Source organism: Bos indicus x Bos taurus, chromosome 4 (assembly GCF_003369695.1).
Source record: "Bos indicus x Bos taurus breed Angus x Brahman F1 hybrid chromosome 4, Bos_hybrid_MaternalHap_v2.0, whole genome shotgun sequence".
Taxonomy (NCBI): domain Eukaryota; kingdom Metazoa; phylum Chordata; class Mammalia; order Artiodactyla; family Bovidae; genus Bos; species Bos indicus x Bos taurus.
The window spans coordinates 87,900,243-87,923,311 of record NC_040079.1 but is presented as its reverse complement, the minus strand read 5'-3'; the positions used below and the strand labels follow the sequence as shown (position 1 = coordinate 87,923,311).

Genomic DNA, 23,069 nt, shown 5'->3' with positions numbered 1-23,069 from the left:
CAAATTAATGTAGGAGTTGGGGAAATACTGAATCTAGATTTATGTCTTTCTGTTTACTTGGCCTTTTTTTTTTAAGTACACTAATTGACTAATATCTTATTTTAAGGCACATCTCAAGTATGGAGAATTAATTTGCATTTATTATAGGGCAGTGGTGGGTGGGCTTTCTAGGGTGTTTTCTTTCAGAGAGGTGTCTGTCATGCTATTTTTCTCTAACATTTAACACAGCCTAGAATGATCTGGTTCTTCAGTTAGACTCATGGAAGTACTTATGCCACTTATGTTTCTTCTCTTTGTATTAGCTAACATGCTTGAATCAAAGTCCTTTGAAGTGGAGCTCAAAGATGCTGAACCTGACATTATTGAACAACTTGTGGAATTTGCTTATACAGCTAGGTAAGTTAAGGATCATTTCTGCTGTGGAGAAGTAAGGTCAGGATCTGCCATGGAAAAGTATTATTATAACAAGTTGGTGTGTTCCACATTCTTCAGAATGAAAAACTATAAGGGTGGTAGGGGTGGGGTTTGAGGATCCTATGCTATACTAGTTCAAAGGCTGAAAAATCTTAATTTTTTTGTTTAATTTTAGGGGCCAGTAGGATACATTTTACCACAGCATTATTTAAACAATAAATTGTAGGATATTAATATTCATTTCACCTTATTTACAGAATTTCTGTGAATAGCAACAATGTTCAGTCCTTATTAGATGCAGCAAATCAGTACCAGATTGAACCTGTGAAGAAAATGTGTGTTGATTTTTTGAAAGAACAAGTTGATGCTTCAAACTGTCTTGGTAAGAAATGAGATTCCTATTAAAAAAAAACACTTTAAAAAAATAATAAAATAAAATAAACACTTTAATTTGTATTTTAATAAAGAAAAAAGGCATGGTTTTAAGTATCCTTGTTTAATCTTCTTTTTTCCTTATTTAATCTTGAGATGTTCACTAAAAAATTTTGCAGGAATATATTTTAAGAGGAGATTCAGTGGAGTAGACATGAGCAAAGCACACCCTCCCAAGTTGAAGAAATTTATGGACAAGAAGTTATCATTAAAATTAAATGGTGGCAGACATGTCCAAGGAATATTGTGGGGATTTGATCCCTTTATGAATCTTGTGATAGATGAATGTGTGGAGATGGCAACTAGTGGGCAACAGAACAATATTGGAATGGTGGTAATACGAGGAAATAGTATCATCATGTTAGAAGCCTTGGAACGAGTATGAACAATGGCTGTGTTCACCAGAGAAATCAACGCTTCCATGTGTCCCCTCTCCACATTTTACTACCAGAAAAATTGGGTTGTGTACATTTTCTTACTTTTTTGTTACATAAACTTTTGTAATAGCCAAAAAAAAAAAAAAAGAGGAGATTCAGTTCAGTTCAGTCACTCAGTCATGTCCAACTTTGCGACCCCATGAATCGCAGCACACCAGGCCTCCCTGTCCATCACGAACTCCCAGAGTTCACGCAGACTCACGTCCATCGAGTCAGTGATGCCATCCAGCCATCTCATCCTCTGTCGTCCCCTTCTCCTGCCCCCAATCCCTCCCAGCATCAGAGTCTTTTCCAATGAGTCAACTCTTCGCATGAGGTGGCCAAAGTACTGGAGTTTCAGCTTTAGCATCATTCCTTCCAAAGAACACCCAGGGCTGATCTCCTTCAGAATGGACTGGTTGGATCTCCTTGCAGTCCAAGGGACTTTCAAGAGTCTTCTCCAACACCACACTTCAAAAGCATCAATTCTTTGGTGCTCAACTTTCTTCACAGCCCAACTCTCACATCCATACATGACCACAGGAAAAACCTTGACTAGACGGACCTTTGTTGGCAAAGTAATGTCTCTGCTTTTAGGGAGAACCTATTAACCTCAGCAGAAACAAGCCAGAAAATACTGTATCAGCATTTTCCAAAATAAAAAATAACCTCAGCAATGATTTTTTGTGTGTATAGGAAGAGGAGCAAGGATTTACTTTAGAAATGCCAGAATGATTCAGTGTTAAAAAAACAAACATAATTTACTACGCTAACATGCATTTGAGAAGGAAATGGCAACCCACTCCAGTGTTCTTGCCTGGAAAATCCCAGGGACGGGGGAGCCTGGTGGGCTGCCGTCTATGGGGTTGCACAGAGTTGGACCCGACTGAAGCGACTTAGCAGCAGCAGCAGCAACATGCTATACTTATATAAAAATACTTAAAGCCATAGCAACAGATGCTGAAGGCACTTTTGTATTTCAGTACTCATTCCTATATTTATGAAAACTCTTAAACTAGAAATAAAATAGTTAATCTATATGTATCTGAAACTGATAGCAAATATTCTTTGCATGGAAACATGCTAGTGTTCAATTTTGTGCTGAAGGTTTCCATCAGTGCAGTCAAGAAAAAATATGGTAACAATAGAAATTTCCTTATTTGGTGCTGAAGGTTTCCATCAGTGCAGTCAAGAAAAAATACGGTAACAATAGAAATTTCCTTATTTGGCATAATCAGAACAGTAGTTAGTTGGCTAATTTAAATTTCATTAATGTAGTAAGTGGTTAAAGAAGGTTTTTATCAATTGTAAAGATTGCATTTTCATGTAATATAAATATAGCAGTCTGCTACTGTTTGATGCTAAGCCCAACTCTATAAATACTGATTTTACCTAAATCTGTCTTACATAAGTCACACCAATAATATATCATCTATGATTTTTTATTCTTAATTTCCTTAAAACAAATTGATAACTCAGCAAGAAGTCTGATGACAGAATCCTTCTAGAATTTTGCAGTGTTTTCTTAGATTTTATCAGTTGTCTTGGTCATGCTTGATGTGAGCTATTTCAAGTCTGTCTTAACACCTTAGAATTAGTCTTCATAGAAACAACTACTTTTCACATTCATATTTTATTGATCCACATGATTATTTGGTTATATAATAACCACAAATTCAACTGCCAAAAATTAATTAATAAATAAATACTGGTTTTTGGTGATAGTATCATTTCCCTATTGGGAGCCTAAACATTCATATGTAGCCGACTGCTTACCATGAGTATATAGCACGCCATCTTATTGGTTAGTACATTCCCCTCCTTCTTTCTCTCCCCTACTCTCCCTTTTTTCACAACCCTTTAAAAATAGGAAAAATATTCTTAGCTGCTGACGCTACAGCTAGAGGTGAATAATTTGGCTCATGGACAGTATTTTGCAGATTCCTGATATATAACATTAATAATCAATTAATTACATTGAAGATCACTAAAAAAATCTAAGTGGAGATCTGTCAACTGTCCCTAAAGTAATCCAAATATTTAGCAACTCTAATTGAAGACATATTAGAATTTTTAAAAAGTAGAACATTATAAGCTTATTTTAAAATTTATTTGCAAGAGAAAATGTTTTACTTGTAGCCAAGAAAAGTTTGAAAAAACATTGAAGAGGGTCTGTCCTACCAAGTACCAAATTCAGCCACATATAAGATGATATCATGCTGGCATAACAATAGACAAATCAATGGAAAAGATTTATGAAATTTATTATCTCATTTTCCTAGAGTCAATTACTGTATCTTTAAGGTATTTTGGTTCATTTATTTTCTATCTTCAGGTATAAGTGTATTAGCAGAGTGTCTAGACTGTCCTGAATTGAAAGCAACTGCGGATGACTTTATTCATCAGCATTTTACTGAAGTTTATAAAACTGATGAATTTCTACAACTTGATGTCAAGCGAGTTACACATCTCCTCAACCAGGACACTCTGACTGTGAGAGCAGAGGATCAGGTAACTAAATTGCCTTCCCACATTATTCTTAGTAAAAATGTTCCTATGAATTTCTTACACTTCATTTTTGAATACATGACAAAGAAAAAAATCATATTAGGAGAGACAGTATTTACACTAGAGTATTCCAAATTCTGTTTCATGGCTGCTGGATGTTAGGAAAGTCAGGAAAATGGTTTCGCCTCTAGGCCTTCAGGCAGCCTTGCTGACACCTTGATTTTTGCCCAGGGTGTGACCCACTTTGGACTGTGATCTCCAGAACTGTCAGATAAACTGTCAGAGGTGTAAGCTGGGTGCAGCGCTGGGAGCTAGATGGGGTAATGCTTTAATATGCAGACATTTAATCTCTGTTTTCAGTTCCCCATCCTTCTCTGTAATTTAAGTCAAAAAGTTTGTGATAATGTATTATATAACATGGAAATCAGTGATACCATGTTGATAGCACATACCCTTAATATAATGAGACTAGCATGTCATCTCTGTCTTCCTCCCAAAAAAACTATAGCCCCAGCCTAATCATGAGATAACCTAGATTGAGAGACAGTCTATACTGATTAGAACTCACAACTATCAAAAATTGTCAAAAACAAGGAAGGTCTGAGAATCTGTCATAGTCTAGAAGAGCCTACAGAGAAGGCGATGGCACCCACTCTAGTACTCTTGCCTGGAAAACCCCGTGGACAGAGAGGCCTGGTTGGCTGCAATCCATGGGGTCGTGAAGAGTCGGACAGGACTGAGTGACTTCACTTTCACTTTTCACTTTCATGCATTGGAGAAGGAAATGGCAGCCCACTCCAGTGTTCTTGCCTGGAAAATCCCAGGGATGGCGGAGCCTGGTGGGCTGCCATCTATGGGATCGCACAAAGTCGGACACGACTGAAGTGACTTAGCAGCAGCAGAAGAGCCTAAGGTGATATGATGACTAAATGTAATGTATCTTCTTTGGAATTGAGGAACAGAAAAAGAAAAGTAGACAAACTAAAGGATTTTTTTAAAGTATGGACCTTAATGTATCAACATTTATTCATTATTTATGATGAGAGTTTTATACTAATGTACCAGTTAGCATCTAAGTGCAGGGTATATGGGAACTCTCTACACTATCTTTCCAATTTTTCTGTAAATCAAAAACTATCCCAATAAAGAACTTATTTAAAAATAAAAGACTAATTCCTATAAAAAAATTTAACTGACTCATGGGGAAATTAAACTTAGGCCTTATTAATATGACCTAAAAGTATGTGGTATATGAAATACTAGACTTTTTTCAGTGTGTTTAAACTAGTGATTTGTAGATCAAATTATGTTAATAAACTTGGCACTTTTTTGGTAGTTAAAGGAATTATTTATTTTAGAAAGCAATTCTTACATAAATACTCTAATTTCCTTCTATATGTATAGAATTTTTATATCATAAAGTTTGTGGAAAGCACATAGGTCTATCAGTTCATAATTCAGGAATATTAGATTGAAACAAAATCTTAGATGACCTTCATATCTCTTGGGGTAGAAGGCCTCTGAGGAAATAACACATTTTCCTGGTACCATATAAGCAAATATTGAAACTAGCATTGATCAATAGATTTTTTTCAGTGGGAAATGTATATCATATCTCCTTCCAAAACAGAAGTTATATTTTGTTTAAAAGCAATTTAAAAATATGTATTCAACATCCTCCTTATCGTTACATTATGCAGTAGTAGTAAGTTCTATAAAGCATATTACCTAGAAGAATCTCTAGAGCATTGTGTAAACTGTTCTGAAGTAAAGATGGGTATTTGGGGATGAAAACAAGTATCTGAATAAGATATTTGGGGTAAGCAGTTATGTCTTAATGAGATTCTTTCCCTTCACTGGGAGAGTAAACATAGATAATTGGAAGTGCTGCTGCCATCTGAAAATTTTACCATGCTGTTTTTCTCCCCTTAGGTTTATGATGCTGCAGTCAGGTGGTTGAAATATGATGAACCTAATCGCCAGCCTTTTATGGTTGACATCCTTGCTAAAGTCAGGTTTCCTCTTATCTCAAAGAATTTCTTAAGTAAAACAGTACAAGCCGAACCACTTATTCAAGATAATCCCGAATGCCTTAAAATGGTGATAAGTAAGTTTCCTTAATATCCATTTATAACCTGATCATCTAGCCAGTTTCTCATGGACTTAAAACCCTTCAGATTGGACCAGATGGGGCAGCCAGGGAGAAACACTTGAGACTTAGCCCTTCTGTATAGTTAATCTATTGGGATTCTCAACTGTCTATCTGGAAGGAACTTAGCCCCATCCGTTATTTTATAGGAACACCTGGGATAGAAGGTAAAAAATTAGACTTTGTCTCCTTTCATGTATAGCAACTTTCATTTTATGTGTTTTATTTCCTTTTAAAATAATTGAGCTAAGTAGTGTACTGTGATCACATTTTCTTTTTTGAAGAAAAATGTTGGTTTGTTGCACCTGGAGCACATTTTTTGCCACATTCTTTTTTGATGCACTTAATTTTTCTTGACTTGCAGACTTGAGTTCCAACCCCTCTGTAAAATGCCACTTAATAAAATTGTACAATTAAACAATCTGTTGCTTTTCTTTCTTTGGCAACACTGTTGATAGAGCCTTCTTTCTGCCTGTTTCAGTATGAAGTGTTTGCATTGTAGGTGTAAACTTAAGACACAGTTCTCATCCTGGGACTTCTCTGCCATCCTGGGATGTTCTTTCACTCTTTTCCTAAGTTAGATTTCACTATTTTCCTCAAACGCACGTCTTCCCCTTCCTAAATTCTGTTTGATTGCACATATCCTTAAAAGCTTCCTGAGAAAGAGTATATGATCAGTAAATATTTGGAAATTTGACAAATCACATCTTTATTTTATCATAAAATGTTGAAGGATAGTTAAACTAGGTATAGAATTATGTTGAAAAATCATTTCCAGTTAGAATTTTAAGGCATTTTCCATTGTTTACTAGCTTCCAGTGTTACTTTTGAGAAATCTGATGCCAGTTTATTTAGTATGCCTCCTTGTAAGCATGTAACACTTTATTTTCTTTTAATCCCTGGTATTTTGAAGGGTCACAGTAATGTACCTTGGTTTTCATCTTTTTTTAGTTATCACACTGGCATTCTCTATCTATTCAGCCACAGATTTCTCAGTTCTTTATTGCTGATATTGTGATTTTTTAGGGATTGAGTCTGTGATCTTTTCTTGTCTCTCCTATCCATCTTTGCCTTTTCTATTTTCTTGGAAATAGCCTTTTCTTTTGGCACTTTTATTTCAGTTATTTTGTATTTCTGTGAGTTTTATTCTCTTATTTCATGGCTATAATATCTTATTCCAGAGTAGCATTATAATGCCTTTAATATTTTCTTATCTTGCCTGCATTTCCTGTATTGCCTTCCTTTTTTCTTTTTTTCTGTATTGCCTTTGGTTTTTTTTTTTCTTTTTTGTTGTTGAAAACAAATATTTCATATCATCTGTGAATCATATTTATAAGAGTGTGTTATTATAAAATTGATAATACTATGTATGTGAGTGGTCTTCTCATTTATTGGACTAAACTGTAGGATAATCAGGATAGCCAGACAGTTTTTAAATTGGGGACCCCCAAAGGTCATTATCTGTAGTTATTTTCTCAGGTAGTTGGGTTGGAGGCATTTGGGAACTGAATGGGGGAGCATTTTGACTTGAAGGCTTTCACTTAATCCCTGTTTTCAGTTTACACCGCTTGCTGTGTGATTCCCTGAATCTGGACATCTCTGATTCAGAATCTCCAAAGACCAACCCTTCTGTCTCCTATAGTGGGAAAAGCATAGGTATCTGACTGCAGTAGGGAAAGGAGACCTGGCAATTCAGCGGTCATTTATTTTAGAATTTTAGAGTTCTCTTGATTTCATCCCAACTCCAGCTTTTGGGGTACTCTGTATCATTCCAGGGTTCTGCAGGATCATTTGGCTTGCTTCTCATTGGTGTCTCTTGCCATAACTATTCAGGTTTAACATTCTGTCTGCTAGCTGTCTTCATTAACTGTTTTGGGAGTTGCAAATCTTCTAGCACTATCAGAGGTAGAGTTTGTTTACTTCTTCTTTCCTTGTTTTTGGAGAGTGGCTTTCAAGAGAGAGGAAAGAAAACGTCTTGAAATGGCAAGTGTAATCTCAAGTTGTTTTTGTATTGATAAATCTTAATCAGTCTTTTCCTTTATATCCAGCTTTAGAAATATGTTTGGAAGGGTCTTTCTTGGTCCAAGATGATTTTTTAAAATTTCCTAAATTTTCCTTTTGTGCATTTATGGATTTCTTTTTTTTTTTCCTTAAGCAACTGAGATTGATTACATATGAAATAATCTCATGCCACCCAGAATAAATAAGAGCCTAGCTTTATTTTCCCTCCTAAATGTTTGGCAAGATTCTAACCCAGTATCATTGTTGAATGATTCATCTTTGCATTGCAGGCAGATATTTTACCATCTGAGCCACCAGGGAAGCCCTTAAATATTGTTGTACTTCATTTAAATTGTTGTGTGTCCCTAGAGAACTTGTAATTTTATTACATTCTATATTTCTTGAAAAAAATTTTTCAGATATTTTTGTTGTTGCTATTGTGATTGTATTTTTTTTTTTCTTTAGTCATTATTGATCTTTTTTTTTTTTTTTTTAATTTCAGTGGACTTCTTTTTTCTAGGGAAATAATTCATGATCTGCAAATAATGATTTTAGTTTTCTCCCTTAATATTTATACTTTTTTCTTTTGTTATATTGCCTAATTGCATTGAATAAGTTTTTAATTGAATGGTGTTCAATTAACTATGGTGGTGATAAATATTAGCCTTGTCTTTCCCTTACGCTGATGGGAATACCTTTAGTTCTCACCTAGAGCCATGGACCTGGCTTTTGACATTAGTTGGATACATGTGTTGGGGTATATAGGTGGATATGAGTGGAGTAGGTAAGAGATGTCTATAATTAAGAAATTACTTTTGTTTTCCTGAATTTTAAACTTATTTCTAGCGGATACTGATAAAAGTTACTGCTTTTTTCCTGAGAGTTTGAGGATTTTGACAAATATTGCTATAGTGCTATTTTAAAATTTAGTATGTGTATTTAAGCTGTACCTAAATCTATAAAGAAGAATAATGCAAACAGTAAATGTTTTTTGTTCTGTATTTTAGTGTTTTTTTATTAACTTCTCAAATGGGACTTAATTTTTTTTAATAGTATTTAAATTTATCCATATTTGTCCATCTCTTTGCACACCATTTCTTCTTTTATCTTAGACCTTCTCCCTATATTCCTGAAGAGCATCCTTTATAAAGTTCATACACTGACAGTCTATTGATTTTAAACTGTTTCAGTTACTGGTTATATAAAAATCTTTTTTTTTCTTTTACTCTGTTCTTAAAGGTGAACTGGGCATGTAATTCTAAGTTGAATGTATTTTCTCTCAGTACTTTGAAGATATTCCACCCCACCTCCATCGTTACTATTGATGTCTCCTGTCAGTGTAGTTGTCATTCTTTGTAGACAATGTGCATTTTTGCCTGTGGCTTTTTAAAAGGGTTTCTGTTGGTTTTGATGTTTAGCATCAAATATAGCTGGACATTTGTTTGTGTTTATCCTGCTCAGTGTTTGTTCATTTTCCCAAGTCTGAGGAATCCATGTTTTTCATCAAGTTTGGAAAATTCTCAGCCATTTTCTCTTCAGTGTCAACTGAAGTGTCAACTTCTTTGGGAATTTTAATTAAAAAGGTTGTCAGTTCTCCACTCCATAATTTCTAAGCTTTTCGTTGCACTTGGGGTGATTTCTTCAAATCTATATTCCAGTTCACTAGTTCTCCTTTCATGTGTATCTTTTCTGGTTGGCTGAGCGGTGTCTTCATTGCTGTGGGCAGGCTTTCTGTAGGTGTGATGAACGAGGACTACCCTAGTTGTAGCACATGGGCTTCTCATTGTGGTGGCATCTCTTGCTGCAGAGCACAGGCTTTAGGCACCCACCTGATTATTAAATAGTATCACTTTCCCTTGATTTGGAAGTAAAGTAAAATTTCTGTTAGACTTATCCCATGGCTACTAGTTAATAATATTACGGTTTTAGGGTAAGTTGACCCAATACTGTTCCCTAGTTTGGGAAAGTATTATGATATGTCCATACAGTGGAATGCTCTATATTTACTAAAAATATCTGAGATGAATATCTAATAATAAACATTTTTCGTGAGTGGCAATAGCATAAGACAGTGCATGGTATAATACCTTTTGGTTCTAGTTATGGTGTCGAGGGGAAAAAAGGGTATGAATCAAGAACATATCCCTTAAGGGGTGATGGGAAAAGAACTGGAAAAGGAGAGTTCACCCAAGCTGCTGTCTTTGAAACCAAGGTGTAGGGAGTTTAAAGAAGTAGATCATAGGTAGTCCCTAGTTTCTTTAAATACAGGGAGGTGAAAGAAAATCAAGACCAAGAAGACACCTTTAGATTCGTGCTTTCATTATGTGGATTTCGTACATGTTAATATCGGATTTTTTGTTATACCCCTATTTGCATGCTGTGTCCTATTTCTGGTTTCACTGGGTGGAGACTTGCATCTGTTTATTCACACATGGAGTAAGCTGTTGAAGATAAACTAGCCAGTCTAAATAAAGTATAGTGCTTAGTTCTTATGTGGATTCTGAATTGACTTAGAATATTGGCATTATTCCAGAAATCCAGCCAAGTGTGGGGTTAGGCTCTTGAGCAGGAATCTTTGCTACATTTTCTTTTTTTCTTTGTTTTGTCTTGTTCTAATAAAGAACAGTTCTAAAATTCCTTGACTAGGCACATGCAGCTTTGAAGCCTGAATAAAGCTCAGTGGAGAGAAGGCCTCCCTTCCTCAGACTGTCAGTTACCTTCCTACCATCTGACCTAGAGGCTGCCTTCTGAGCGTAGAAGAAAAACAGAAAAGATGATAGGAATGTAGACTAAAACTAAACTGAGAGAATTTACAACTAAAGCAAATGAGTCCTAAAATGAAGATCATAGTCAAAGCCACCACAAAGGGTCAGACCAAGTTCTTACTCAGAATCTTCAAATGACAGTACCTGCCTCTCAAAGGACTAACTCCCAAAGGAATCAGCCTAAGGAGCAAGGGGCTTCTCAGGGAAAGGTCCCAGAGAACTTGTCCTCAGCCCTGTCCTGGGAGAGAAACAGCCCCTCAGTGAAGGAGCCACAGTCTGTGCTTCCTCCAGGGGTGGACACAGTTGGCCAGAGTTGGCAACTGTTGTACAGTCGCACCCATGGCCTGTTGTCTGGAACCTTCCCCTCCTGAATCTCTCCTTCCCTACTGCCTATGTTCTGTTGTTGGGAGAACTGTGTTCATAGATTCCGCAGGACACATCTGCCCTGTGTGAAGCCCTCCTAGAGCAGTGGCTCTCAAACCCCGTAAGATCTGTTCTGGAGTAGCATTCAATAATTGGGATTTCTAACAAGTTTCCAAGTGATGCTGCTAGACAGGGAGCTACACTTTTAAGAACTACAGTCTTACAGCTAGAGTGGGAGAGGAGGGGATGAGGAAAAGTGGTTTTTCACAGTTGTAAAGGATTGTGAAAAAACAAATCAAAAATATATGACAGAAACCAAATGTGACTTACAGAGCCCAGAATATTTGCTGTCTGGCCCTCTGGAGCAGGTTTGCGGACCCCTGACTGAGAGTAGGCATCTGAGTCTTGGCTGCTGAGTGTGCCAGCTGTTCTAATGCACAGTGCATCTACTAATGCTCTAAAGTGGAAAGAAATGCTAGAAATATTGATACTGATTTTCATTCATTCACAACCTGTTATCCAAAACGGTCTTCTCTCTATACTCCTCTTATAAAAGCCCAACACAGCATCATGAACAGAAGTGTTTTCTGGATGTATTGAAAATTGCTTACATTATTTTATTTTTGGACCAGTAATACTGTACATCATACACAGTTCAAGGGTAGATAGTGAAAAGTCTGACTGGAGGTAACCATTATTATCTAGTATATCCTTCTAAAAGAAGTCTTGAGTCTGTGCATACACAGTCATTTATTGACACATGCTTGTATAAATTATGTATAAATATATATAAATAAAGATATAAATTTTTAAAATAAAGTCACACTCTGTGTACTCTTCTATGTCTTTCTTTCTCCCTTGCCTGCCTTCCTGTCAGCTTGTGGGATCTTGGTTCCCCAACCAGGGAATTTTCCCATCTTGCTTTTTTTCATTCCACATTATTTCTTGGAATTCATCCTGTGTGTACATATTACCCTTCCTTGTTCATCTCAATAACCATATTTAGTGTTCTATTGTGTGGATAACCATAATTTTTAACCACTTCCCTGACAGTGAACTTTAGGTTGATAAAATCCTAAAGGGGGAAATTTCTGGCTAAAAGGTATGAAATAACAATTTCACAGATAATTTGCACTCATCAACGTCTCCACCAGGAGTGTAGGAGACTGCTGCTTCCTTTATCATACCGTGTTCTAGATAGTTTGATCTTGTGCAGTCTGATGTATGAGAAACTTTGATTTTAATTTGTATTTCTCTGACTAGAGCACATGAGCATCTTTTCATATGTTTCAGAGTTATTTGTAATTAGTTCTTTTTCTATGAACTTTGTTCAGATACATGATCTAACTTTCTGTTATTTGATCATCTGAATATTATTGAGTATCTTTTATATGTCTTTTATATGATTTATAAATTCTTTTCTAGTTTGTCATTGTCTCTTTCGTTTAACATTTACTTATTTTTTTGACTGCACTGGGTCTTATTTGCTGCATGTGGGATCTAGTTCCCAGATGAGGAATCAAACCTGGTCCCTCTGCATTGGGAGTACAGTCCTAGCCACTAGACCACCAGGGAAATCCTGTCATTGTCTTTTGATTTTTTATTTTTTCTTTTTGCCATAAAATAATTTAACTTAAAATTTTATGTAGTTCTAATTTTTTTTTTTTAGGTTCTGTGTTATTTGTCTTTTCTTAGGCTTCCTTGGTAGCTCAGACGGTAAAGTGTCTGCCTGCAATGCAGGAGACCTGGGTTCATTCCCTGGGTTGGGAAGATCCCTTGGAGAAGGAAATGGCAACCCAGTCCAGTACTCTTGCCTGGAAAATCCCATGGACAGAAGAGCCTCGTAGGTTACAGTCCATGGGGTTGCAAAGAGTCGGACACGATTGAGTGGCTTCACTTTAACTTTCAGGCTTCCTCATTCTGGGCCTATATTTTTTTTAACTTTAACTGTTTTTCTTTAGTTCATTTATAAGGCTTTAAAACATTTAAAAATATTCTATTGATTTGGAATTTGCTTTAGAGTAAAATATGAAGTTAGGTATTTTCTTCATATCACTGTCTATCATCATTTATTGAATAATCTACTTTTCCCACATTGATTTGAAATGACATCTTAAAAGTTTTTAATTGTTGAATGTCCCTTGACTTGGCAAAATTAAGTAATTGCTGAAAGATTTTAGATCACAATAGTTATGAATCCTCATTGCATTTTAGGATCATCTAAGCAGTAAGTACTTCTCCAAGTTTTATGTGCATCTGAGTTACTTTCGGATTTTGTTAAATATGCAGATTCTAATTCAGTAGCTCTGGGATTCGGATTTCTAACAAGTTCCCAGGTAATGAAGTTGCTGATCTTTTAACCACATATACGGAGAAGGCAACGGCACCCCACTCCAGTACTCCTGCCTGGAAAATCCCATGGATGGAGGAGCCTGGTAGGCTGCTGTCTATGGGGTCACACAGAGTCAGACACGACTGAAGTGACTTAGCAGCAAGGGGCAGTACCGGTGCTTCCACCCTTTCACCAGAGGTTTCGATTTAACTCTGCTGAGGTAGGCCCCAGCGATAGTTTCTGAGATTTTCTAGGTGACTCTAATGTACAGTGAAGATTGAGAACTGCTGGGTTAGGAGATCTGAATTTCAATAATTAATATTATGGCTGCTGTTGCTTGAAAAGCCAGATGATTCACTGATATTTACTAAGTGGGTAGGACAATCTTAGCATTAAGGTGATGATGGAGAATGATAAATTGATTAGCACTCAGATTATTATACATTTCTCCTGCCTCATTCCCCCTCACTCTTTCCATAAATGTTAGAGAGATGATAGGAAAAAAAAATGGTTACAGAAATAAGAGCACTGTTTTGTTTGTTTCCTTTTCAAAGTAAGTATTAAAGTGCCTGAAGTTCTTGAAGAGTTGTCATGTATTTTTCTATAGGTGGCATGAGGTATCATCTCCTTTCTCCAGAGGATCGAGAAGAACTGGTAGAAGGCACAAGGCCCAGAAGGAAGAAACATGACTACCGCATAGCCCTGTTTGGAGGCTCCCAACCACAGTCTTGTAGATATTTTAACCCAAAGGTAACTAACTTTTATCCTTGTTTTTGTTTCTAAAAGCACTGAGCAGATAGACTGGCACCTACCAGGGATAGTAATGACTCAGAGATGTTATAATTTATGGTGTTCTTTCATAGATCTTATAAGATACAGAGTTATATCTCATTTTACAAATAAGGAAACTGAGGCTTAGTCAGATTTCAAATGTCTCTGTGACTGCTCTGGAGTGCTACATAGTAACCATTATCAAAGAAAAGGGAAAGCAGTTCTTCTAATTTGTTGGGAACTCCTTGCATTCATCTCAACTCCTTGCTTTACTTATGTGCCATTTTCAATGAAAATCTGCTTCTGGAGCTATGGGTTTTTTTTTTCCCCTTTAGTAATTATGTTTGAATATAAAATAATACAGTCTTTCTAGAAAATGTGAAAAATGTAGACCATCATGAGGAAAAAGATAAAATTACCTTTCCCCAACCATCTAGATATTATTCCAATTTTAATGTGTTTTACATTATGCCATTTGGGCAGCAGAGTTTGAGTCATAGGTCTAGGAACACAATTTTTAAAAATAGATTATGAGAAAGTCCATTCATATTTCTACCTCTTGTTTCTTAGACCTGTGATTTTTGGCTATTGGAGAGATAATACTATATTTTGCTATTGCTACATATACTGGCCAAGCAGAACACATAATACCATTATCCTAAAAAGATAGCACCTGACCTTGCAAGATGGTACCCATAACTGATGTTGAGTCTCAGCACTTAACGATCTCTTTCATCATCTTATAGGCCCATTTTTTTGTCGATGATAGATACCTGGATGAGTCCAGAGCATCCTTTTTACATCAGGATACTTCTGATACTACTTTCTCTGAGAAGTGGGTCCTTGGAGGCTTTCTATATAATACGATAGTGGTGATACACATAGGGTAGTGTTGTCAAGAGTGCAAAAGACAGCGTGGGCCAGTCCAAATCCAGAATAAATATCAATTCCAATGAGGACGGAGCTTTGTCCCTTCAATAATGGGACGGTTCCAGTGTAGTTAGCATGGCATTAGGTAACTAACTGGTTCCCTCAAGGTATGATAACAAATCAGCTTCTTAGAATCGGTCAGTATTGCCCACAAAGTGGGTGCTAGCCAGTAGTGGATAGCCACGTAGGCTTCAGGTAAGGAAGGGCCATTAGCTGTTTTTTTTGTTGTTTTTTTCCTAACTTTTTATTTTATATTGGAGTATAGCTGATTAACAATGTTGTGACATTTTCAGGTGAACAGCAAAGGGACTCAGCCATACATATACATGTATCCATTCTCATAAAGGCTCACTAACTTCTGTAGCCACTGACTTATGTAGATAATGCATGCATCTATCACTGCACTGTAGTCACTCAAGCCCACTGAGCAAGCATCACACTGGGGAGGAAAGATGCAGACACAGTCCTAACCACATGATTACTGAGACTTTGCTGCAGCTGTGGGCACTCCAGTAAGAATTCATGTGGGACTCAAATTTGTTTCCTTTTGGGAGAACGGGGTGGGGCGGGCTTCTACATTATCCTTTCTCAAATCTCCTTGTCAGCATTTTTTTCATTTTTGCTTATTTCAGGTGTAACCATCTGGGTAAACCATTAGTCACTGTCTGACATTTGATAAAAAACTGACCTGAGGCTTCCTCTACTGAATGACATAATGAACAATTAAAGGAACTGCTTGAAAATCTGCCATATCAGGATATGTCTTTTCTGTATTATGCCTCAGTACCATTCCTGAAGGGACTATAATGCTTAAGCTAGTACTTTTGGCTAGTACTGTCACAGATGAACCAAGCTCAGGTCTCTCAAATTTGTCAGCTGATGTGGAAAGACCACCTCCAAGAAGACATAACCCTGGGTGAGGGAGAAGCCTACTGAGGAAGGGTTGTGATTATCCCATTTGGATGTTCTGTGCCTTTGAGACCTCCAAAAGCCCAGTTCTGTGTCTAAATACTAGATCATGGATCGAAACCATGCTATTGGTGATGTGGTAGGTCAGGTAACACTATTCAAAATGGGTTAACGATATGCTCACCTGGTTTCCCTTGGTGCCAGACATTTGCTGTCTGTCAGACCCTAGTGGCCAGCCAGGAGCTATTTCCTGAAAAAATGGTACCTGCCTAAAGTAGGTTGGCCCTGCTCTAGAATCCCAGGGGTGTGCTCTGTGGTCATATTGGGACATGCCTCAAGTTATAAGCAGCAACTCAATGCCCTAGGGTCACAGGCTAGCCTGAGCAGCTGAGCTGTACTTTTTCACCTGTCCCACTTAGAAAGCTGCTCCAGGTTCTGCTCACAACTGGCAGCTTTTTGGTTTGCCCAGTTAGAGTGTAAATGTAGGACACCCAAACACAGGATATGTGTCATCTGTAAAGTGTTAGAAGATGCTTGGGGCAACAAGCTGTCCTTCATTTCCAAGAGGTTATACCAAAATGATATAGATCAGGGCTTGGCTAACTTTTTCTAAAAGAGATAATAAACACTTGAATTTTATAGTCTACATATTCTTTGCTATAACTGCTCAACCTGATGCTGTATCCAGAAAGCAGCCATAAATAATACATTAAAACATGGGTATGGCTGCATTCCAATCAAACTTTATTTACAGAAACAGTCAGTTGGTTGGATTTAGCCTGCAGTTTGCCAACCCTTGCTGCAGACCTGTGGACATCTAGGAACTCTGTTGCGAGCAACACCATACTTTAGGATAACTTTTGTTTTGAGAAACACTTGTCTTCCCAAGACATGTGGGATCCCTTCTATTTTCCGTTCATTTCTGTTTCCAGAACTGATCAGTGTTATAGGCATCCACATAGGAGACCTTTGGCAAGGTGAGATAGACCAGGGCTCCTGCAGCTGAGATCATAGCATAAAGTTAGTCTAGAGATCTTGAAGTCAGACTATGAAATAACTTTATCTTTTCTGTCAGTTGAAAAGAAATTCCATCTAATGATCTTGGGTAGATAGTAACAGAAATACACACTAGCCAGAGTGTAAGCTATAAACCAGGTTTTAGTGGTTGCTTCAGTCTGGTCCAGTGAGGAGACCGGAACCTGGCCCTGATGCAACAATCAAGAGTCACCAGTCAGTTCAGCTGCTCAGTCGTGTCTGACTCTTTGCGACCCCATGGACTGCAGCACGCCAGTCTTCCCTGTCCACCAACTACTGGAGTCTGCTCAAACTCATGTTCATTGAGTCAGTGATGCCATCTAACCATCTCATCCTCCGTCGTCCCCTTCTCCTCCCACCTTCAATCTTTCCCAGCATCAGGGTCTTTTCCAATGAGTCAGTTCTTTGCATCAGGTGGCCAAAGTATTGGAGTTTCAGCTTCAGCATCAGTTCTTCCCATGAATACTCAGGACTGATTTCCTTTAGGATGGACTGGTTGGATCTCCTTGCAGTCCAAGGGACTCTCAAGAGTCTTCTCCAACACCACAGTTCAAAAGCATCAATTCTTCAGCGCTCAGCTTTCTTTATAGTCCAACTCTCAGATCCATACATGACTACTGGAAAAACCATAGCTTTGACTAGATAGATCTTTGTCAGCAAAGTAATGTCTCTGCTTTTTAATATGCTGTCTAGGTTGGTCATAGCTTTTCTTCCAAGGAGCAAGCATCTTTTAATTTCATGGCTGCAGTCACCATCTGCAGTGATTTTGCCGCCCCCAAAAATAGTCTGTCACTGTTTCCATTGTTTCCCCATCTATTTGCCATGAAGTGATGGGACCGGATGCCATGATTTTGGTTTTTTGAATGTTGAATTTTAAACCAGCTTTTTCACTCTCCTCTTTCACTTTCATCAAGAGGCTCTTTAGTTCTTCTTCACTTTCTGCCATAACCCACAGAAGATATATGCTGCCAGATACCAAAAAGACCTCCAGGGAAGGAGTGGCAGGTTAGTTTGGTTAAATATCATTATATTTAGACTGCCCCTGTGACTGGCTTTTGGGTCATATATCTACAGTCAGAATATAGGCTGATTTTTTTTTTACCTGAAGACATTTAGTTTCCTTCCTTAGTAGAAGACTGAGTGAATGGCAGGTACCATAAAGCTTGATGGCCTGTGCAACACAGTGCAGTAAGCACAATGTCAGTGTGCTTAACAGGTTGATACACCTACACATCTATTTCATACAAGTAATGTTAAGACTGTTGACATTTCAGTGGCTATTTAATTTCATTGCTTTTTAATTTTTCAGGATCCTTCTGAGTCAGGAGCAGGAAACTTACCAGTTCTTTTTTTCCCCAAGAAAAATCTAAAGTCACAGGAGCTTAAATTATAATTCTATGAACCACAGCTTTCAGGTGTTGATGATAGTTACACCCTCCTAACTTTGGTGTCGATTTTGACAGTTAAAAACCCAATTAAAGTATATTTTGGTAAATACTTTATCTTTTAGTAGATGTCTGTTTTGATGTACAGAGGTACAAGGAGAATACTGATTTCACTTGGGAGACAGCATTGTTTTTAGAGTAAGGCAAATATGGAATGACTACTAGCACTTGTTTCTGGCCTGTAGTTGTAACAATTTCCTTGATTCTTTTTTTTTTTTTTTTATTGAACAGTTGAAAAAAGATGAGTGTGCTGCACAAGCCTGGAAATGAGACTGTAACTTCAGAAATCTCATTTGATGTCTTGCTTTGCTCTTATAAATGGCACATACTTGGTGCTCTTCTGTATACTCAATCACAAGTTCTTAGATTTATAGTGGAAATATTTAAATAATTGAGGATATAACTACCAATAAAAACATTCTTATTCCATCAATTATTACTCATTTCCTAATGTTAACACTGTTAGCACCCCCATTATAATATTTATTAAATATTTCTGTTGGAAGTTCCACCCTCTCCTTTCTTTTTACTAAAACTACATCTTAAAAATTTTCACCATTTACTCTTATTTAATATTTTGATATAAGTTGATTATTATTTGTAATATTAAAAGTCAGGAGGCTGATTTCTCTAAGTTATTATTTACCTTGAATCTCCAAAGTGAACATTATTTCATTTTCCATTTCAAGTAGACTGCTTAATAATAAATACTGTATAGGAATTGTTTTAAAATTCTTGAATTTAATATTTTCAGAGATGTTAAAATGGTTTTAACTATCCTTAATGGAACCCATTGATATGTGTCCTATACCTGTCCCAAATGATTATTTTCACTGAATTGATCTCCTTCAAAGAGACAATTTAAGCAGTACTACTTAATTGAATTATCTAGAATTAAGCAGTATCCCTATAAAGTGTTGTCTTTAGATATTCCTTGGATATCACTCATGAGAAGCAGCAAATATTTATATTAATTGCTGATTGAAAGATGATAAGAAAAAATATTTTTTTTCTAGTAGATAAGTAGATAAAGTAGTAGAAATCTTGGGTTGCTATATATTGAATTGAAATGATACTGTTCTTGTCATCCTTTGAGAATTCTGCTGAGTCTCCTCTTCCCCTTCCCCACTGTCCCTGTTGATATTTATCAAGTGTTTAATGATTATTGAAGAGTTATTTGTCTGAATCCAGTGCTCTGTTCTCAGAATTTGTGTTCTCAATTGTAGCATGGGAATGTTTTATAATACTGATGCCAAAATAAAAGTTGACTTAATTGACCAGATTATTTGGACTATTCCTGTCAGTGAAATGATAAGCTTTGAGGGCTTAAAACTTTGTAGGGGTCTTGGCTCACCACTTTCACATGGTGGAGACAGAGACTCTGCCTCAGAGAAAAAGGGATTCTGCATAAGACCCTGCTAAAACCAGACAAGGAGTAAGAACAACACGGTGAGGACCAGGTCTGGTTGCAGAGGCAGAAAACCAATGGTGCCATGTTTTACAGAATCATCAGATTCAAAAGGTTTATGCTGTGTATCTTTTTCTTTTGGCTTTCACCGCACAGCTTGTGGGACTTTTAGTTCCCCTACCAGGACCCTCGGCAATGAGAGAATGGAGTCCTAACACTGGACCACCAGAGAATTGCCTCTAAGTACCTTTTCCTGCTCACAACTCTGAAGTAGACTCATCACTGAGCTTAGTGTCTGGCCCAATGCGTACGGAGACGGTCCTATACTATCATCAAGGTGGAACTTGGCGATTATATGTTGCATATGATTTTAAAAGACTTGTGTGTAAAAGAAGTATAAACCTTGTACTACTACTACTACCAAGTCGCTTCAGTCGTGTCCGACTCAGTGCGACCCCATAGACGGCAGCCCACCAGGCTCCCCCATCCCTGGGATTCTCCAGGCAAGAATACTGGAGTGGGTTGCCATTTCCTTCTCCAATGCATGAAAGTGAAAAGTGAAAGGAAGTCGCTCAGTCGGAAAATGTTATTAAAAAATTAGAGAAGTTTTGTAAGAGTGCATCAGTGGTGTTTGTCACCAGCAGAGTGTTGTACAAGTAGTGTACTGAAGTCCAAGAGGGAGTGCTGCTGAAATGATCAGGAGCATCTGTCAGAACAGAATCTCCACAAAGGACAGCAGTAATCCCAGGTGGGTTGGACCCATAGCTGTATCCCCCAGGGACTGACATTGCTGGAAGACAAGTATGGGTCACCATGGGTGTCCTTTAAACGTTCTTAGTTGTCAGTATAATAGGTAACAGTGGTAAAACCAGTGTTCTTTGCAGCTTATGCACGTTAGGTATTTCTCACACCTGCTTGTTTGCAGGCAGTTTGGTGGTCCTCAAGTTCAGATAGAAGAGACTGGAACACATTCTGAGGTGAATTCTCAGTAGAGTGCCTTCCTAGAATGTTTTCCAAAATGGGAATATTGATAGCCTCTTTTTTTTTTCCTTATAAGCATCTCCATAACATACTTTTGTAGTTTTGTTCTAAAGTCAGCCTCACAGCCCTTGTACCACACATAGGTGTGGTACCTGAAGTTTCCCGCTTCAGGGATCAGTTCCTTTTGTGTTTAATCACTGTGTCTGCAAGAAACCTTGGTGAAAATACGACTCACCATGGGAGGGATGACTTCAGAGTCACTCTCATAAGCCACAGTCAGCCATAATTATTACCAGTTAACAGAGGAGTCCCCTTAAAAGACTGAGAGAAGACAGAAACAAAGTTGTAGGCATTTGATTGAGGGCCCTAGGTGGGAAAGGATAAGGAGACTGGGGAAGATAAGTCTATGTGGTGTTTTGAAGGATTCTAGTCATCCTGGAATTAGCTAGAGGGTAGTGGGTACATAAATGCAATGCTAGGGGGGCAAGAGTCAGGCTGAAGAAAGCCAACCAGGAGTGAAAGAAATTATCACTATTTTTACTATATCTTGTCACTTGGAAATTACTATTGGCTACCTTTGGTAATTGTTCATATGATGATCCCAAGGCACAGTAAGAACTATTATTCTAAAATCGTGCTCAGATAGGTTTCTTGTGATGATTTTCTTTGAAAATCGGTAATCAGTATAAGAGATAATTAACTTCAGTTGTTATAAATGACAACAGATTGTACGACAGTGTATTGTACAGTCAGCTGGTTGTAAAGTGCAGTTTAACCAGAATTTGAAATTTTGGGGTTGGGCAGCAGCGGGGATTGTGAAGGATATATATCAGTCCTGTCCCTCACACTCAAAGTGTATGAGGTGTACACAACCTTGAAGCAGTTAGAGAAGACGGAGGCTGAGGTCACTGAAGCAGCCACTGAATGTAACTACTTAAAAGTCGTGATACTGATAGCTTACCTTGAACCGTGTCAGATTCGTGATCTCTGAAGAAGAGAATTTAGCTTCTGGACCAGAGACGAGGCTTGATCACTCAGAGCTTTTGTGTAGCAGAGTTTTATTACAGTGAAAAAGGGATGGAGAAAGCTTCTGATATAGACATCAGAAGGAGGCAGAGTGTCCCACTCAGTCTTATCAAGACCTTATATACTTCTTCAACTGGTTGCTAACAATAGTCTTACCAGGCCCACTCCCACAACATAAGTCTTAAAATAACATGATTAGTCAGAAGGTTCCTAGTAAGAAGGAGAAATTGTCCTCGACAAGATACATTGTTGTTATATAATCATTCAGTTCAGTTCAGCTCAGTGTCCCACTCTTTGCAACCCCATGGACTGCAGCTCGACAGGCCTCCCTGTTCATTATCAACTCCCAGAGCTTACTCAAACTCATGTCCACTGAGTCGGTGATGCCATCCAACCATCTCATCCTCTGTCGTCCCCTTCCCCTCCTGCCTTCAATATTTCCCAGCATCAGGGTCTTTTCCAGTGAGTCAGTTCTTTGTATCAGGTGGCCATAGTATTGGAATTTCAGCTTCAACATTAGTCCTTCCAATGAATATTCAGGACTGATTTCCTTTAGGATGGACTGGCTGGATCACCTTGCAGTCCAAGGGACTCTCAAGAGTCTTCTCCAACACCACAGTTCAAAAGCATCAATTCTTCGGCACTCAGCTTTCTTTACAGTCCAACTTTCGCATCTGTACATGACTACTGGAAAAACCATAGCCTTGACTAGACGGACCTTTGTTGGCAAAGTAATGTCTCTGCTTTTTAATATGCTGTCTAGGTTGGACATAGCTTTCCTACCAGGGAACAAGCGTCTTAATTTCATGGCTGCAGGCACCATCTGCAGTGATTTTGCCGCCCCTCAAAATAAAGTCTGTCACTGTTTCCATTGTTTCCCTATCTATTTGCCATGAAGTAATGGGACCAGATGCCATGATCTTAGTTTTCTGAATGTTGAGTTTTAAGCCAACTTTTTCACTCTCCTTTTTCACTTTCATCAAGAGGCTCTTTAGCTCGTCTTTGCTTTCTGCCAAAAGGGTGGTGTCATCTGCATATCTGAGGTTATTGATATCTCTTCCAGCAGTCTTGATTCCAGCTTGTGCTTCATCCAGCCCAGTGTTTCTCATCATGTACTCTGCATATAAGTTAAATAAACAGGGTGACAATATACAGCCTTGACGTACTCCTTTTCCTATTTGGAA

At 37.8% G+C, this 23,069-nt stretch overlaps 2 protein-coding genes, 1 long non-coding RNA gene and 1 pseudogene across 6 annotated transcripts in view; 3 read left to right on the top strand and 1 right to left on the bottom strand.

Annotated features, from left to right (window-relative positions):
* FAM126A (family with sequence similarity 126 member A) overlaps window positions 1-23,069 on the bottom strand; it is a 215,339-nt gene that overhangs the window by 171,395 nt on the left and 20,875 nt on the right. The window lies entirely within an intron of this gene.
* The window catches only part of KLHL7 (kelch like family member 7), a 55,748-nt gene that overhangs the window by 17,456 nt on the left and 15,223 nt on the right, over window positions 1-23,069 (top strand). For all 4 annotated transcript variants that reach the window (XM_027539932.1, XM_027539933.1, XM_027539934.1 and 1 more), the window contains 5 exons: window positions 303-396; window positions 672-796; window positions 3,598-3,773; window positions 5,703-5,877; window positions 13,988-14,130. In XM_027539932.1, the coding sequence (XP_027395733.1) occupies window positions 303-396; window positions 672-796; window positions 3,598-3,773; window positions 5,703-5,877; window positions 13,988-14,130 (713 nt within the window). The remainder of the gene's footprint in view (window positions 1-302; window positions 397-671; window positions 797-3,597; window positions 3,774-5,702; window positions 5,878-13,987; window positions 14,131-23,069) is intronic.
* LOC113891628 lies at window positions 986-1,350 on the top strand (annotated as a pseudogene).
* LOC113891631 lies at window positions 17,901-19,755 on the top strand. The gene is made up of 2 exons (XR_003510827.1): window positions 17,901-18,030; window positions 18,702-19,755. It is a non-coding gene; the product is annotated as an uncharacterized LOC113891631 (long non-coding RNA).